The sequence below is a fragment of the Vigna umbellata genome, chromosome 4, assembly GCF_029865625.1.
Source record: "Vigna umbellata cultivar VRB3 chromosome 4, Vumbellata_1.0, whole genome shotgun sequence".
Taxonomy (NCBI): Eukaryota; Viridiplantae; Streptophyta; class Magnoliopsida; order Fabales; family Fabaceae; genus Vigna; species Vigna umbellata.
The window spans coordinates 26554688-26572307 of record NC_142168.1 but is presented as its reverse complement, the minus strand read 5'-3'; the positions used below and the strand labels follow the sequence as shown (position 1 = coordinate 26572307).

General features: G+C 31.7%; 1 protein-coding gene across 1 annotated transcript; it reads right to left on the bottom strand.

The window, feature by feature from the left end:
* Positions 1-6349: 6349 nt before the first annotated feature.
* Positions 6350-8906, bottom strand: LOC124841978 (uncharacterized). The gene has a single exon (XM_047318364.2). It carries the CDS (start codon positions 8445-8447, stop codon positions 6531-6533), a length of 1917 nt encoding a protein of 638 aa, XP_047174320.2. The 5' UTR covers positions 8448-8906; the 3' UTR covers positions 6350-6530.
* Between the last annotated feature and the right edge of the window lie 8714 nt (positions 8907-17620).

The following is a 17620-nucleotide window of genomic DNA, read 5'->3' as shown; positions in this document are numbered from 1 at the left end:
TTTAAGGCCCTGGTCATGACTGTCTTGCCTCAAACCTCACAGGACGTACAAAATATCCCTCCCACCCAATCACGACCTTCCTCATCACCTGCTGCCACTCAGCAGCCCACTTCAGTCCAACCCTCATCAGTCCAACCCTCATCAGTCCAACCCACACCAGTCCAGCCATCAATAGAGGAGCAGGATGATGAAAATCATTCTGATGATAGTTATGTACATTATTAGGTTTCATTTTCTTATTACTTGTTAGACAAACATTTGGATATTAGAACATTTTGAGTTGATATCATTCAATGTTAGATGTACTTACAGACTTTGGATGTTACAACATCCTTGTGTTACATTGTTTTATGTTTGAACTATAAATACATTATTTATACATTAATGGATGTCCTGTGGATTATTTGATGTGCCTTGGATATTGATCATTGATTGGATCTTTGAGATGCACATTATGCATCTTTGTATGTGTTTGAAAACTGTTATGCAGGTCTGTTTGTAAATGAAATTTGTTATACAGGTCTGGGTTGCAGAGGGAAAACCATTTCTCTGAAACCTGCTCTGCATTTTACCGAAGGCTTTTGCCCTTCGGTAAATGCCCTCGTCTGCCCATTACCGAAGGCTTCCGCCCTTCGGTAAATACCCTCGATTGCTCATTACCGAGGGCTTTCGTCCTTCGGTAATTACCGAAGGCTTTCGCCCTTCGGTAATTACCGAAGGCTTATGGCCCTCGGTAATGGTTAGCGACAAGGGATTTACCGAAGGATTTTTGGCCGTCGATAGGCCTTCGGTAAACATCCATTATCGACGGCTTTTGGCATTTTCCGAGGGTTTCTGGCCTTCGGTAATGCCCTACTTTTTTGTAGTGTCATAAACCAACTTCATAGAAAAACTGGTCTTTGTATTTTAAAGAGACTTTATTTTTTACAAATTGCACTTTAAAATCCGTATATTAAAATGTTAACCTACATCTACAGAAAATACATTGATTTTTTTATTCTTCATTTGAATAACAATAATTTAATCAATAAATTAAACCATATTCAACCAATAAAAACAATAAATATAATATTGGTAACCCGAGTTACAGTTATTAACCTGCCAAATATTAAAAATCTGTAAATATTACCCACTATTAGTTTATGCTTCTCTCATCATTTTTTTTTCATTTCAAATTAAATTTTTATTCTTTTCATCCTGTAACATTAATTTTATTAATGGTAATAGCTTTTTCAATACACAATGGTATCTTGTATTTATTGAGATTCATTAATTTCTATACATTAAATTTAAATCAGAATAACTTTAAGATGAAAGAAATGTTATAAAAGGAATTTCGTGTCGTTTCAAGCTAGCTACTAGCTTACATTATTGAGGGTGGACTTAATTGAGTTCACAAAAGTCAAACTAATAAATTTAATGTTTATTAATTCTTGTAATAAATGTTATTAAATTGGATCTGGTAATGGTTAGTGACTTAAGTACATTGTCCCCCATTAATTAGGTTTTATTGCATACTCTTAATTAGGTGCATTGGAGAGTGGCATTTTGGATGATGACATTTTTTTTTCATTGTTAAATGAATTGTGTATGCTATATTTTATGGAAATAAAAGTAAATATCACATTAAATTTATCATGTTTATTTATATTTTAAAAATGTCAAATTAGAAACTTCTTTTTTATGAATAAACTTATAACCTTTCGGAAAAAATCTCACTCTGAAAAAAATATATTTAATCAATGTTAGTATGCAGCCAAATTATACTCTCAACCAACTTAGGATTATGATGAACCAACTTCGTAACATGTTTGAATTAATAACTTTTTTACAAGCCATTGAACTTATTTAACTAAAACAAGTTTGTCAAGACGTTAAATATTTTTTCCCTAATTTGTAATTTATTTTTATAAATAGATTCATAGTATTCTAGACTTATTAAATCTCTTTTACTTTTTTTTAAAATATTAAAAGCCGAAAAACACCAAATTTTCACTGATATAGAATTTAAAATTTATCATCCTAAATTTTAAGAAGATAAAAAATAAATTATAATAAAATAATTTCTTCCTGCTATACCGAATAATTTTATGTTACTTAATCGAGACTTAAAATTATGACAAAATATAATTATGACAAAACATATGTTCTAAAGCGAATAATATCTAAAATAAAAAATCCTTTAAACTTTTTATTAAGGATGATTAGTCATTCTTCTTAAACTTAACTGAGAACTTTAGAATAGAATCATAATTAATTGCATTGCATATTATCTTTATATTATGCCATTTTCACTTTTATCTGATTTTACAAAAACCTTTCGTATTAGTTTTAAATTGTAATTGTTTGAGTATTTCACCCTTACTTTATATCTTAAGCGTTTCACCAAATTTTAAGTTTTTCAATTAATTAACTTTGGTAAACTAACTTTTTCCTTATTTTATAAAGTAATTATTAAATAATGGTTAAAATAATTTATTTAAAGAGTCGAAAGTTTCTTCTTTAAAAAATATTCTCTTGAACTTTTTTAATATGAACTTTTAAAAATATATATATTATGTTATGTCTTGTGATGAAATGCATGCAATAATATGATTTGAAAATTGATATGGTATGTAAATATTTTCATAATATTGTGTTTTTTTATGTGTATATGATGTTTTAGGATAGTTCTTTAGGACTTCTTATGACAATTTTATTATTGTCATAAATGTAAATGATATAAAAAGTCTATATTTTTCATGTCAGTTAAAAACATACTAAGTTTGTTTAGTTTACTACATACATTATCAAAATCTAACAATTTTTATTTTCTTAAAAGATTTTTTATGATGATTCTACAAAGAATTACTGTAAAATGTTTTACTTATTTTGATATATTGGATAATAACTGTCATAATATCTTCAAATGGGAACATTAATTTTTTAAATATTATTTTCTATAGTATGTTTGAACTCGTCATAGAAGATACGACTTATTATGATAGTTTAAATCACAATTGTCATACTAAGTTTTTTTTAGTTATTTAATAACCGTAATAGTAAGTTGTATTTTTTTTTGTGTGAAAATATTTCCTTTTAATCGAGTTTGCTCCATTCATAATAACATCATTCACTTGCATAATAATGTACAATTTCCGAAGAAAGTAGTTCATTGATAATTAAATACTCTTATCTAATAAATATTGTAAAAAAGGACTAAAATATAACATTTAGCTTTACATTTAAACAACCTAAAGAATTCTACTATAAAAATAAGTTTGCTTCATCCTGATATCTTTTATATATGGGTCCTTGGGAATGAATCATTGAATAAGACTTAATCATTAAAAAGTGAAATCCACACTTAAAAAATTAAATTGTTTGAGTGAATTTTTTATTACCTCTCTCCACGAGTGAATAATATTTGTAGATATGATTGTGTGCATGTACTTCATTACATGATATCCACCCTTGTAGTTTGGTTTATGTTAACACTAAATTAAATATGAATAATTACAATATATTTCATATTATAATTAAATAGTTGTATCACAAATAAGTTACATTAATGTAAATTATTGTATCTTACAAAAGTGTTTTAGATTAGGCTTTCCCCAACCACAAAGCTCATAGGTGTTATGACAACTGTCTTAGTTGACATTTTATTTAAAATGTAAGTTGCAGTCATTAATGCTTCTCTTTAGAGTGACTCTAGCAAGGTCAAATAAATCATACTCCTTACCCTATCATGAAGAGTCTAGTTTTGTCTTTCGGTCACATCATTCCTACTAGGTGAACCCGACATACTTTGAGACAATTTTACATTTCTCTAGGTACTTGAAAAAAGACCCTGAACGTTGTTCACATGATTCATCATATCTTCCATAGTATTCACTACCATGATTAGACCTAACATTCTTAATCCTTTTGTTGCGTTAATTCTCAATTTCAACCTTAAATGATTTGAATTTGTCTAGAGATTGAGATTTTTTATGTATGAGATATAAGTATGCATATCTAAACTAATTGTTTATGAATGATATAAAATATTGTTGACCATTCTATGATGGAGTAGGGAATGACTACAAATGTCTATATGTATCAATTTTAAGAAGTCTGTAGCTTTATACACACTTAATCTTGATCTGTTTGTCTTTAATGCATTTAACACAAACATAAAAGTTTATGAAGTTAACGGAATCCAAGATCTCATTTGACATAAGTTGTTCAATTGTATTTTCAGAGATGTGACCTAGACCCTTGTGCCACAATGCTCCTAAATCAGTATTATCAATTTTATGCTTAGTACCACACGATTCCATATTTAAGGATTAACCATAAGAAACCTCTGTATCAAACATATATAGATTATCATTAGCCAAAAGTGAATCGGTTAAACTAACATTTGAATTTAAAGACAATTTGAATTCATTGTTTCTAAACGATCAAATAACCTAGTTTGTCTAAATAGGAGACTGAAACCAAATTTCATCTAAATGACGACACAAAAAAAGTATCTTTCAAATCCAAATAAAATTGGTGCATAATAATAATAATAATCTAAAATGTCATATAACTTCCACCTCCACTTATTTGCTATCTCCAATATCTCCAATATATCCATATTTTAGAATCAATTGACTTCTGGTAGCTTATGAACCAAAATAATTAATAATTAATACGGACTCAAACCTTTTAATTGATTAAGCAATTCCTAATACACCATAGAGCAGCATGCGGAAGCGTACGTGGATTAACTATTGTAAACAATGTATATAAAATAATGATATTTGATCTTCCAACTGTAGGTACCTTAGGTTCCCTCTTAATTTTTCCTTTTAATGGAGGTGAAGAGAAAGAAACAAGAATAATGTATGTGTTTAGAGATGGGGACCATAACCCCATTTATGTAACTTTTATAAGTTATTTTTTTCTTAAGTTTTAATATTTTTAATTTGATCCCTCATCAAATTAAAATATTGCTTATAGTCTTTATATAATTAAGTTTTCATGATATATATACCCTTAACCATAAATTTATCTTGATTAGATCACTTTAATAAATTAATTGATAAAATATAATAACTTATATATATATATATATATATATATATATATATATATATATATATAACCTAAATTGCTAACGCTCGTGTCTTCATCTTTTGCTTCCAAGTGAGAGTAAGGAGAAAGAAAAAGTCTAGCAAGGATAAGATTCGTTCTCAATGACACATTATAAACAAAGATGATAACCTCTATAAAGACTCAAACATTTAAGCTTCTCAAAATGCTCAACCACACACATGATGTTGTGTCTGAACAAAAAAAAGCACATGACGGCGTGTCACATGATTTTGATTTTAGTTGCATTTAAGGTTAAGGTGTCTTTTTCGTCCGCGAGTTAATGACTAGTGTCGGTATAGGGAACTTTCAAGGTTATTTCCTTCTTGTTTGGGACATGGTCAAACCCACAAAGGAATATTAGCTCAACTTTCTCCTAAATTTTCGTAATAAAACTTTAAAATTAACACTCAATTTAATCCTTAAAAGATTGAAATGCTGACATGTAAGTCTTTAAATATATTTTTTTGAATCAAAAGAACCACTGATAAAATTTCAGCTATGCATTTACATTCTTCAGTAAAACTCTTAACAGTAGTTTATACATAAATTATGATATATTATCAATTTTTTTAATAATTTTTTTGACAATAAACTATGTGTCACTATTTTATTGTTTCATATATTTGAAATTGACCAATCACAAACTAAATTGTTGTAAAACAATTGTCAAATAAAGTTGATAAAAAGTATTTTTTTTTTTTGTGTATTTCTATCTCTAAATTATAGTCGAATGAGACTTGAATATATGTAAATAGGTTTTTTTAATAATTCACCATTTTGTATTTAAGTCCTTTTAACCTATGAAGATGCAATTCATAATTGATTCTATACAACCTTTTCATGTTAACCAAAGTCGGGGAAGTAACAAGAATATATATATATTTGATAATATAAAGTAGATGTTAATAAGTGGTCAATGACAGATTTAATAAACAAAAAATATTATTAAAGATAAATTTTGAACGAATTTAATATATTTTAAAAAATTAATTTTAAATATTAATATAAAATAAATACGTAAAAGAAAATTTATCCTCACTTATATAATATAATTTATTATATGAAACACGAAACCTTTGATACAAGACCATAACTCCGCCTAACAACCTCAGCACCATAAGAGGATATTTTCGTTTATAAACCACAACACAGTTGATGTCATCTTCAGTTGTTAGGCTGAAATCAATAACATAAGTAAAAGTACCACTAATTTCAGCGCGGTGATAAGGTAAATGCTAGGACAGCACAACACAAGAATCAAAGTATATATTTGACATAATGAATTATCAACATAGTTTCTGAAATCAATCATACAAATGAAGGAATAATGTATGTAATTAATTATTTTTACTTGCAGAATTCACACTTGATGGAGTCTTCCAAGACCCAGAATCCTGAAGAATAAATGAAACTGAACGGATAAACTAAACCTCAATTGTTTTTTGGTTGATGGCAAGATATCTCCACCTCTCTTTCTCCACAAAGTCAGCATCCAGGAATCTAGCAACAAAAGCCCAAAGCTTATACACATCTTCAAAATTAGCAAGGAAGCCAAGGGCAGCAGTAACCACAGTGATTCCAACCCTGTCTTTCTTCTTGTTGGTTGCTGTCACCACTTTGGTTTGTAGGACTTTTCCCTTCTCTTCTGCATACTTATCTGCAAACCAAATATGACGCAGGAATGCATAACTGATAGAGATGTTGCTTCTATCAGCAAGTTTCTGGACAAGTGCAGGCTCAACCCTTTCACCTTTCCAATCAAATATATTGAATGCCAAAGCTGGCCCTCTGTCAAATTTCACCTTTGGACCATAAATCTTGACCAAAGGAACCCCTTGTGTATTAGGATGCTTAAGCTTCAACATAGAGTTTACCAGCCAGTTGATAAGGTACCTTGACCTGTTAGTGATCAGAATCAATCCCAAAGAATCAACTTGGTCTAAGCACCCACATTGGATGCCACTTTCTTGGACATTACTTTTCTTAAGGGTCTGAACTGGCTCTTGTATCTCCTCAATTTCAGAACCTTGAGGAGCTTTTAGATTTGAGTCAGTTGCTTCTCCTTCTTCAACTATTTCAGATTGTTTAGTTTGCATTGGACCCGATAAAGATGACAAAGGAAATGGTTTCTCTTCATGTGGGGATGTTGATGTTGTATTGTGTATAAGTTCTAAGTCAGTGGCAGAAGAATAATCTGATAATTGACGAGGCTGCTTTTCTTGTACAAGGCTGACAATTCCTGCTGAAGGGGAAGATTCCAAGCTGGAAATGGCAGATTTCTTGATGAAAAGGCATCCAAATCCAGAAGGGTTTGCCCCAAAGACCTTGTAGAAAGAGCAAATAAGAAAATCTGGTTGAAATAGAGAGAGGCCGAAGCAGTCCATGTCTTTTGGCCCCAATGCACATGCATCAACCAACACATGCCATCCATTCTCCTGTGCTATGCTCATCCACAGATAAGGATATCTTGCTCCTGTCACTCTTGAACCAAGTGGGAAAACAAAAAGGCCTTTTCTTTTCTTCTTCTTTCTCCTACTCTCAATCATCTTCCTCAACTTTTTTGACTGAATCCTCAGCCTAGGCCATGAGAACTCCGCTGACATGGCCCTGGCACCTCTCTTCTCTGAGGAACTAATCATTGCTTCCGCCGCCTCGCTCTCATAGTCATAAACTGTCAGAAGCCTCCTACTAGTTTGGAATTGGTATGAATCTGCCACAAGTTTGAAAGCTGAGGTTCTGTTTGCTGTGAAAACAATAAAGTAGTCATTTTCTGATATGTTAAGGAAACTCATGATTCTCTTTCTCATTGCACCCTCGAATTCTGAGTCTTGTCCCCCATGAAGCAACAAAGTCTTTAAGCTACCAGTTTTGGAGTGTATCCTAAAGAAAGGAATATCTGAGTAATTAGGTTGAAATTGGGGTGTCTGAGGAACTGAAGAAGAGGGTAATTGGCCTTTTGATGAGTCATGGTGTTGAAGCTGAGAGCAAGAGAAAAGGCCAATGCCAATGTAATCCAGGCAAGTTTGGCTGGAGAGTGACAGGTGGAAATAGTCCTTGGCTCTAACATAGTCAACTTGTTCAGTATCAGAATACTGAGGGAACACTTTGTTGAACTCATTGAATGATTCATGAAGTGATGGAAGAGACTCATGGTTTGTAAATTGAGTGTTTGGGAATATAGATGATGTTGTTGTGACTGCAAAACTGTGGCGCCACTCTGCAGAACTGTTCCTGAGTTTTGCTGTTGTGTTGCGTGATGAAATTGTAGAGTTGAAAAACGGGGTTGTGCAGCTGCAACAGCATTGAGGGCACTTTTGTGAGGCCTCATCAAGGGTCTGCATTTTCTTTTGTTTCTGCACTCTGAGACAAGTTTGGTATATATGTATCAGTTTGAAATTTTAACAGCTATTGCCTATTGGATTTGTTGATGCTTTGTGCCATTCGGCATAGGAGAAGAGCACATAAAGACAACAACGGAATCCCTATTCTTTTTGTTTATAATATTTTTGGCTTGGATTTAGCTGGCTGATACGGCAATGTATGATGAAAGTTGAAACTATCGAAAGGGTCATGTAGTTCAATTTGGACTTGGTCTTGCATAGTTTGCTTGCTTTGCCTAGTTGACATGTTAATACTTACTGGCCAATCAATCTGAACCCTTTGATTTGGTCTATTGATGGTAATGTGCATATGATTTTGAAAATTTCCTTTCGAGAAGTACTTAAAAAATTTATATGTTTCTTGTTGCACGTAATTGAAGTGTTTGTTAAGTTGTACTTTGGTGGATTGCCCCTTTCCCTTCCAATACCAATTGTTTCTGTTATTTTGGTGAGTCTGATTTGTCCATTTGTATTAAACTATTGCCAGTGATGACCCTTAACTGTATAAAATCAAGCATTTGACATAAGCAAAGATGAGAGAAAATCAAGCATTTGACATAAGCATTTGATATATAACATGCTTAAAATTTAAAATAAGTCCTGTTTTCGAGAGAGTGATATTAGAAATGAGATCATGATTCGGTCATCAAAGACATAAAAATAACAGATAGGAACCAGAAAAAAAGGAATCATAGTTTTTGGTTTTCAGATAAGAAGTAATGGGTGAGAGATTATTGGTGGTGTTGAAGGATGAGATTTGATCATGGTTTGTTTGTTAGTGTTGTGTGGAGTGGAAGCAAAAAGTGGTCTTTTTTAATTTGCCATTACATTATGTAAGGCTGAGAGGTTCAATTTCAGAGAAAGAGAAGTGAGATATTGTCCTATTAAATAAAGTACTTTTTATTTTATTTCTTTCTGTTGAAGTTCAACACTATTTTATTTCCTGAATTTTTCTTGTTTTTGTTGTTAGCTCTTAATTTTTATTTATGTTTTTTATCCTGTTGTTTTAATTTGTTAACCAAGAAGTTTCAAAAAATAATCATATGTATTCTTTTTTATAAATTACAATTTTTATTCATCTCACATTCATGATTATATTGGACCACTGAAAAAGAGATTTAAACCATAGCTTTTAAAAACAAAAATGTAAACATTCCGTTGGACTTTATGTTGATGGAACAAATCATGACACTTTTAACATTCTTATTATATACATCAGTTTTAAAATTATTCTAAAAAAATATCAGGCCAAAAACATTGAACAATTTGTTTTAGAATTAAAAATCACTAAACCTAGATATATTTTAAATATGAATTGGATGTTTATAGAATCAAACACAACTATTACGAAAATTTTTATAATTTATTTTTCACATGTGAAAACTTAGAAAATAGTATTTTAAAAGTTACACTGTTTTAAAGATAGTGAAACTCGATTATTTTAATATTAAAGAATTTTAATATAAATAGTTTTATTATAAACAAGTATTTTAAAATATACAATTTTTTGCTTTTTTAGAGCGATCTGTCTTCTTTCTAGAAATTTTTACTTCTTGTTCATTTATTTAAAGATACGAGACCGTATGAGTGATCCTTGAAATAAAATCTTCAAGTTTATCTTATCAATTTCTCATATAGAGTAAGTTTGTTTCTACTCCTTTCTCTGGTGAGTTTCATTTTCCTTTTGCATGTATGTTTTTCATGGTTGCATGTGATGTTTGAGTTTTCTATAAAACTCTCTAATGATCAGTGGTTCTAATAGTATGTCTTAATCATGTTTTCGTTATTCGTAGGAACAAATATGAGTTCTTGTGCATTTGGTACTACTTTAAGCCTTTTAGAGCAATTTGGTCATCTATAAGGTAAGAAAAGCAAAATATCATTGTACTCAATTTCTTATATAATTTGATTTGTGTGTGCATGTTTGATGGTTTGTGATTGATTGGAATTAGTGTTTCAATTAAGTTATTGTTGAAATCTGTTGTAATTTTTATGATAATGTATGGTTTGGTAATTTCGTATGGTAAATTTGTTGTGGAAAACTTGTTTTATAATCAGGATTTTATAGCCTGTGTAAAATAAATTTTTTTGTGGTGAATAGGTCTTTTGGCTGCTGTTTCGGTTATAGGACTGAGTCACTAAGTACTTTCACAATTTGTCCTTCTTCGCCGTCCGGTCTTGCTCCTTGGGTCTCTTATTCGCCAATTCGGCTGGGGTGTACCTGTTAAAGATACTCCGATGCCAAAGTCAGTAATTGAACCATCCGGTTATCTAATACGACAATGACAGTAATAAATACACAGTAATTGCCTCCACCTATCTTTTACCTTTGACTTATATTTATAGTTTTTGGCATGGGCTTAGGATTACGATATTTTAATCTCGGCCTAATCCCGGTCCAATATCCTTAAACATGATTTACCTTAATCTTCTTAACATTAATCATTTGGGCTTAGAAAGCCAGTCATCTCGGCCGGCCACTTTGCCTTCTTTATTGGTCGTCCGATCATATGGAGTTTGTGAGGTGTGACGACCGTCCGGTCATGTGGTACAACTGCTAATTAGATTATTGAACTGATTAGAAAAGGGTTTAGAATTAATAGTTTTGACAAGTGAAATTCTAGGAAATTGTTCTTGAGTGAGTTTGGAGTTGAGTTTAAGTTTGTGTCATTTAAGACTTGGTTAACTTTTTTTTTGTTGAAATATGATATTTAGGTATGCTAAGTTTGTAATTGGGTTGTGGTTAGTGTTGAGTTGATCTCATGGACTGGGTCATTAACCATTTGAGCAAAATGATATCCAAACCAAGGTTTAAATATGTTTTCCAAAGCAATTACAAGCATTCAGAAACTAATTTGTTATTTGGATAAGACTAAAGTACACACAAATCAAGAATTAGAACTGCTAGTTTCAGATGTGGCATTAAGGGGCTCGGAGTAGTGTTGAGCGTCACAAAGTCAAAGAGCCACTGGACTCTACGGCTCTGAGTGTTGCGAAGATAGTGAGCTCTATATGTTCTTAGCGCTAAGCGGAAACTCTAGGCTACTAAGCGTTGTGCTATCTGTTTGGTTGGAACTAAGCGGTAAGAAGTGATGTTGAGCGCCACTTCTCTACTACAGGTTTGGGCTTTTATTTCTATTAATTTATTGGGTGAGTGACTTGCTTGCTAGGCACCAGTCTAGTATTAAGCCTCTGTTTTGAGTTTTCCTTTAAGTTTTTTGTACTTTCAAAAGTTGATTTAGTTTAGAATGTTCCTATTAGTATGAATATTGTATATGTTAATGGTTTAGGAATATGGTGGTGTGTATGATGTTACTTCAAGTATGATATGAGAGTGACAATGAATTATGGTTGTTGGTATAATATCGATGCTTGGCGTAATTCCATGGACCTCATGGTGAGACTCTATGGTAGTGTTCAGTAGTTATGTGTTTGGCATACTTTTTTGGATCTCATGAGTGGATTTTATGGTAACGTTTAGTAGTGTGATGTAATGATGTAGGGACTCAGTCTTGAAAGTTATCTTAACACTACATTAATCATTTTATCTCAAGTAGAGAAAGGAGGTTATGTGGTGAGGAGTAGCTGAAGGTCCTATTTTATGGTTTGATTTGGCGAATGGTGATAGACAAATTAACCTTGTGTGGTAGCTTAGATGAGTAAGATGTCTCACCACTACAAGTACAAAACTTGTCATAATTTGACATCAATACACATATCTGGATGATCAAGTCTAGTATATATAAGTGCATGTGTTAGGATTCATTAATATGGATGTTTACATGTATTAAAACCTATAAATGTTATCAAACCTTTTTTGGTACATTAGCTTATCCTTTCTTCTTTGTTTGTCTTTATGTATGTTTTTTCTTGTTTGCGATGATCATCTTAATGATGTGAGCATATAAATGTGTTTCAGTTTGTAGGTGGAAGTAGTGATGAAGCTTAGAAGTAAACAATTCTGTTTTCTGTTTTATTAGTATTAGAAATCAATATTTTGCTTTAGTATTGAGAGTAATAAAATCCATATAAGATTCTATGTATATATTTCATTTTATAGTTATGAATAAGATAATTGTAATAACTTTATGTATGTATTCTTTTTTAAAAAAATTGTCCTTATTTGACATCTCTTTTAATAATTATATACTATTAAAATAAAATGTTACAATTAAAAACTTTCATAATTTTTTCATAAAGTTTTTATCTTTTATATTGCTCGATATTTTCAACTAAGGTTGAATTATTATTAATTTGTCTGGATAAAGCTTGCATTATTGAATTATTAAGGTATGGTGTACCACAGGAAAAGATAAAGGTTCAATAGTACAATTATATAGTAAGGCATATTCATGGAGAAGAAGCGAAGACAAGGGATAAATTTAAATGTTCTTGTATAAAGTGTGTGCAATTATTGGAAAAGAAAAAAAATGTTGCATGCTATACAACAAACTATTATTGGATGTGGGGACAAACCAAAATATCGTATTGATTTCCACAACTTAGAGATAATGTTAGAGATAATGTTTGATTAATGAAGTCATGTTTTTTAAGGTTTCAATTATCAATTTTAGAATATTATATTAATCATATTCATAGATTGAAAAAAAAGTAGCTTTTTTAGATATAGATATACATTTGAGAAAAAGAAAAAAATTTCTCCTCACATATATAACAAATAAGAAAAAGAGAGAGTAAAGGATATGTAATAAGAAATAGGTTAAAATAATTTAACTAAAAATTTAAACTTCTTACTGTATTATTTCTTTCTTAATATAAAATATTTTTAAATGTTTATAAAATAAAACTGAAAAAATCAACTCCTTTCTTTTTAAGAAAAGTAAAAATTTAATTTATTTTACTTTATTTAATCATATATTTTTTAAAAAACCTTCATTTTAACATCTGAATATAATATATAGCTTTTGTTTTGGAGAAGGCATTTTAAGAAAAAATATTAAGAATCTAAAATTAGGTTGTTGAATGAAATATTATAAGTAGATACCTCTGATTACACGGTAAAAAAGTTATAATGTCATATAAATTTAATTTGTTATCATATTAGTTTCTGAAGTACTCTTTTTCGTCACCATGTTAATCTTTCAAAAGGAATTTGATAAAAATGTAGAAAATTTCTTTTTAAAATATAATAATCTGGCACTAAATTAAATCTTCAAATTTCATTCACCACCATTTTAATCCTTCGAATAAATTATTAAAAGGTCATATCTTAGAATGTTGAGAGACTAGTAATGATAGATTATAGGTTTTTATAATAAGAAAAAAATTATTTATATAATTTATCGAATGTTAAAATTTATCAGTAATAACAAAATTTCACAAATAAAATGATTTTTGACAAAAAGATAATTAAAAATCTGTTATAAAATATTTGTTGGTAAATTTTATCAACTATTAAAAAAAATCATAAAAAGTTATTTATAATTAAATATCTATTAGTAGTTAATCGTTAATAGTTATAAATAAAAATATATTCGTAAATAATTATTTATCAGTAATTATTGTAATTTAGTTTTTTTAGAATCTGTTCGATACTTTACTGATGAATTTTGTTTTGTCAATAAATTCTTTTTCATAGATATAAATTTTTTATAGTATTAAATGATAAAAAATTTAAGGTTTAAACTCTCGGTTGATCCTCAATTTTGTATGGTAATCTCAGTTGGGTCCTCATTTTTGCAACTCTCTCAACTGAGTCATATTTTTTGTAAAAATGAGTCAATTTTACCCTAACCATTAAGTGTTATCAGACGATGTTAAATTTAGCTGAGTTGTATTTTATGTTTTGATGGTGTGACATTATGCATTAAATTGAATGGGTGATGTGTTTTATAATCATCAAATCCACGTGGCGATGGTGCTTCTTCTTCCCTCCAACCACTGATCACCTTTCACCTCTTCAGCTCCTCCGCCCAAACTGCTTCCTTCCAACTTCCACCCTCAAACGCTCACTCTCCAGACACACACCCTTTCTCCCTCAACCGAGGGTAAATTTCTTCAGATTAAAACATTTTTACTGAAATAAGATTAAAGAAAGAGAAGTAGGGATTTGGTCAGTGGGAGAAGAGGAATTAGAATCCTAGAGAAGACGAAGACAATCAACTACATTCTACCAATCCGAAACCCATTAGGGTTTTTCGCCTCTCCTACCAAACCAATTGGAATTTGCATCCTCCACTTGAAACCAAAAGGGAACCAGAGGAACCCAGAATCTGCGTTCGCCTCAGCCTCTACCCTATCGGTCGTCGCGAGTCGTGGACCAAGGCGTCGCCAGCACTGTTGTTCTCCATCGGAGGCATCGTTGACCATGGCGTCAGGTCCTCCCTTCTCCTTCTTCTCTTCGCGCGTGAGAGAGAAGCTCTCTCGTTCCTCCGTCAATTGCCTCTTGAGCTCGGCCCCCGCGAGGCGTGAGCCAGGGTGCCACCGGTCGCTGCCAAGCTCGTCGCCGGTCACCGCGCAACGTCACCAACGATGAAGGTGATTGGTCTTCGCGATGGTCTGATTCGAACTCAAATTTGGGGCTTTCTGTTTCTAATCTGGGATTATCTGCGATTAAGGCTCGCGACTTGCTCAAAAGGTGGAGAATGACTGTGATTTTTCGTGGTTGCCTCAAAGATGAGGCGCGATGATGTTGAAGGACATGGTTGATGAAGGCGCTGATGAAAACTGGGTTTTGTGGTGTTTCGCAGGTGATTGCGATTTCAATTCGGACCAACCATTACCTGAAGGGAGAGGCACCGTGGACTGTTACATGGGACACGCGGCTAGCGCAGTGGCTCCGTCTTCCTGATTCCGCGTGGCTCGTCTTCGGAGCTTTTGGGAGTAAACATTGTTCTTATTATTGATGGTCTGTCGGTAGACAATTAAAAAAGATGAAGCTATGTTTGTGATAATTTTCTAAGAAACTCAATATTGAGATTGATACTGTTGAGTTACATTTTTTTTAGCATTTTTGTGTTGTTGATAATAGAGAATCTGAACTTCGGAGAGAGAAGGAGAGAGACAGAGAGACAGAGAGAGATTGCCGCCGGTGAAGCTCCGACCGTGACCGGCGGGCGGCAGGGAGGCCCATGGCCTTACTTGATGATGAACGTTCGGTGGTTAATGTCCAGATCCCTAATTTCCTTTTCAATCCACTCTTTCATTTTCTGACCCTTTTCAATCCCTAACATAGTATTTTAACATAAACCAAAAATTTTGTCACGTCATAATTTTTTAATTTAAATAAAAATTCCATCTAATCAAACAATGCACATCAGCATAAACACATCAGCTAAATTTAATACCGTCTAAGAGCACTTAACGATTAGGATAAAATTGACTCATTTTTACAAAAATATGACCCAATTTGAGACAGTTGCAAAAGTGAAGACCCAACTGAGATTACCATACAAAATTGAGGACCAACCAAGGGTTTATACTAAAATTTAAAATAATCAATAGGATAACATTTAAAATTTAAAGGTACTGTTGATATTTTTTTTTAAAATATACTAACAGTACAATTTTAGAAGAACAAATATAAGGTTAATCATTACACATATATAAAATACTAAATTAAGAATTTTCTTAAATTTGAAAAGGTGAGTAGTTTTAAAAGGCACTAATTTAAAGTGGTCGTTTGACGAATGATTAAGGTATATATATATATCAATCCCTTTAACATCAATTTATTTTATAAGCCAAAAGTTAACTTTGATATGATTAATTCATCATTTGTCCAAAGGGAACGAACCTTGTACAACTATTACGTTTAATATATATAACTTGCGTACTACATTTTAGTAATGTGTACCGAGTTTTAGTCGACAAAAATACCTAATATATTATGGATTTTAAGTTTTAAGGTTAAGGGTATTTTAATAATTTTCATTCTCAAAACTAAAAAAAACCAAACCCTTCTTCATCTCCTTCATTCTTCTCAATCCTTTCCCTTTCATCTGTCTTAACATTTTCTTTGTGATCACTATATTAGTCTCAACTGAAAAAATCAGAAACACTCGACTAACTCTAATGAAAACGAGTTTTTCAAATTATTGAAATTATTGTAGACTTTAGTTTTTTACAAATTTAATAATAATCAGAAGGGAAAATATATAACACAACTCTTCAATCAAAAATCAAAAATCAACATCAATATCATCAATTATTTTGTTATTAAACTAAAAAAAAATGAATGAATAGAGAAGAGCAACAAATTGCAGTGTCGCGGGTTGTTGTGTGTGGGTGAGGGAAAATATAGATATGAGAGAGAAACAAATTGAATAAGTGAAGAGGTAGATTAGGGTTAGGCGAATGTTTCTGATTTTTTCAATTGGGAATAGCGTAGGGATGACAAAGAAAATATTGGAGTGAGAAAGATGAAAGAGAAAGGGTTGACAGGAATGAGGGAGGTGGGTAAGGGTTCGAGAATTTCTTTTTTTTTTTAGTTTTGAAAATGAAAATGATTAAAATACCTTTAACCTTGAAATTTAGAATCTATGATATATTAAGGTATTTTTGTCTACTAAAACCCGGTACATATTGCTAAAATGTACCGACTAAAAAAGTAAGTTAGCAAACTCATATATATATATATATATATATATATATATATATATATATATATATATATATATATATATATATATATATATTATACCGGTAATGTACCAGTAGGGACCGGACGCCAGATAGGCCGAACGTCTGCACTGGACCAAACACACTACTCTTTGGTTCGTCATCGAAGGTTCGACGCAACGAATCGGACGCCCAGGCGTCCGAGATCACGCGATCTTACCCTGTCATCCGGATACACTAGAAGGCCGGCCGGACATGCCGTTTGCTACACATGCCGCCTATAAGGGTCGGCTGGTCCACAAACCAAACTTTAGAAGACCGACCGGCCATACCGCTAATTAACCAGGTTTAAGGTAAGTTGAGGTTAAGAGCTATTGGGCTGAATTTGGGCCGTGATTAACTTTTCACTAATATCAAGCCCATAGCGAAAATTATAAATACAGATTCAGGGTGAATGGTAGATAGGTTGCATTTACTGCACATTTATTACTGTTCGATAGAAAAACGCCATTGCTCTCGACTGACTTTGGCATCGGAGAATCTTTCGTAGGTCT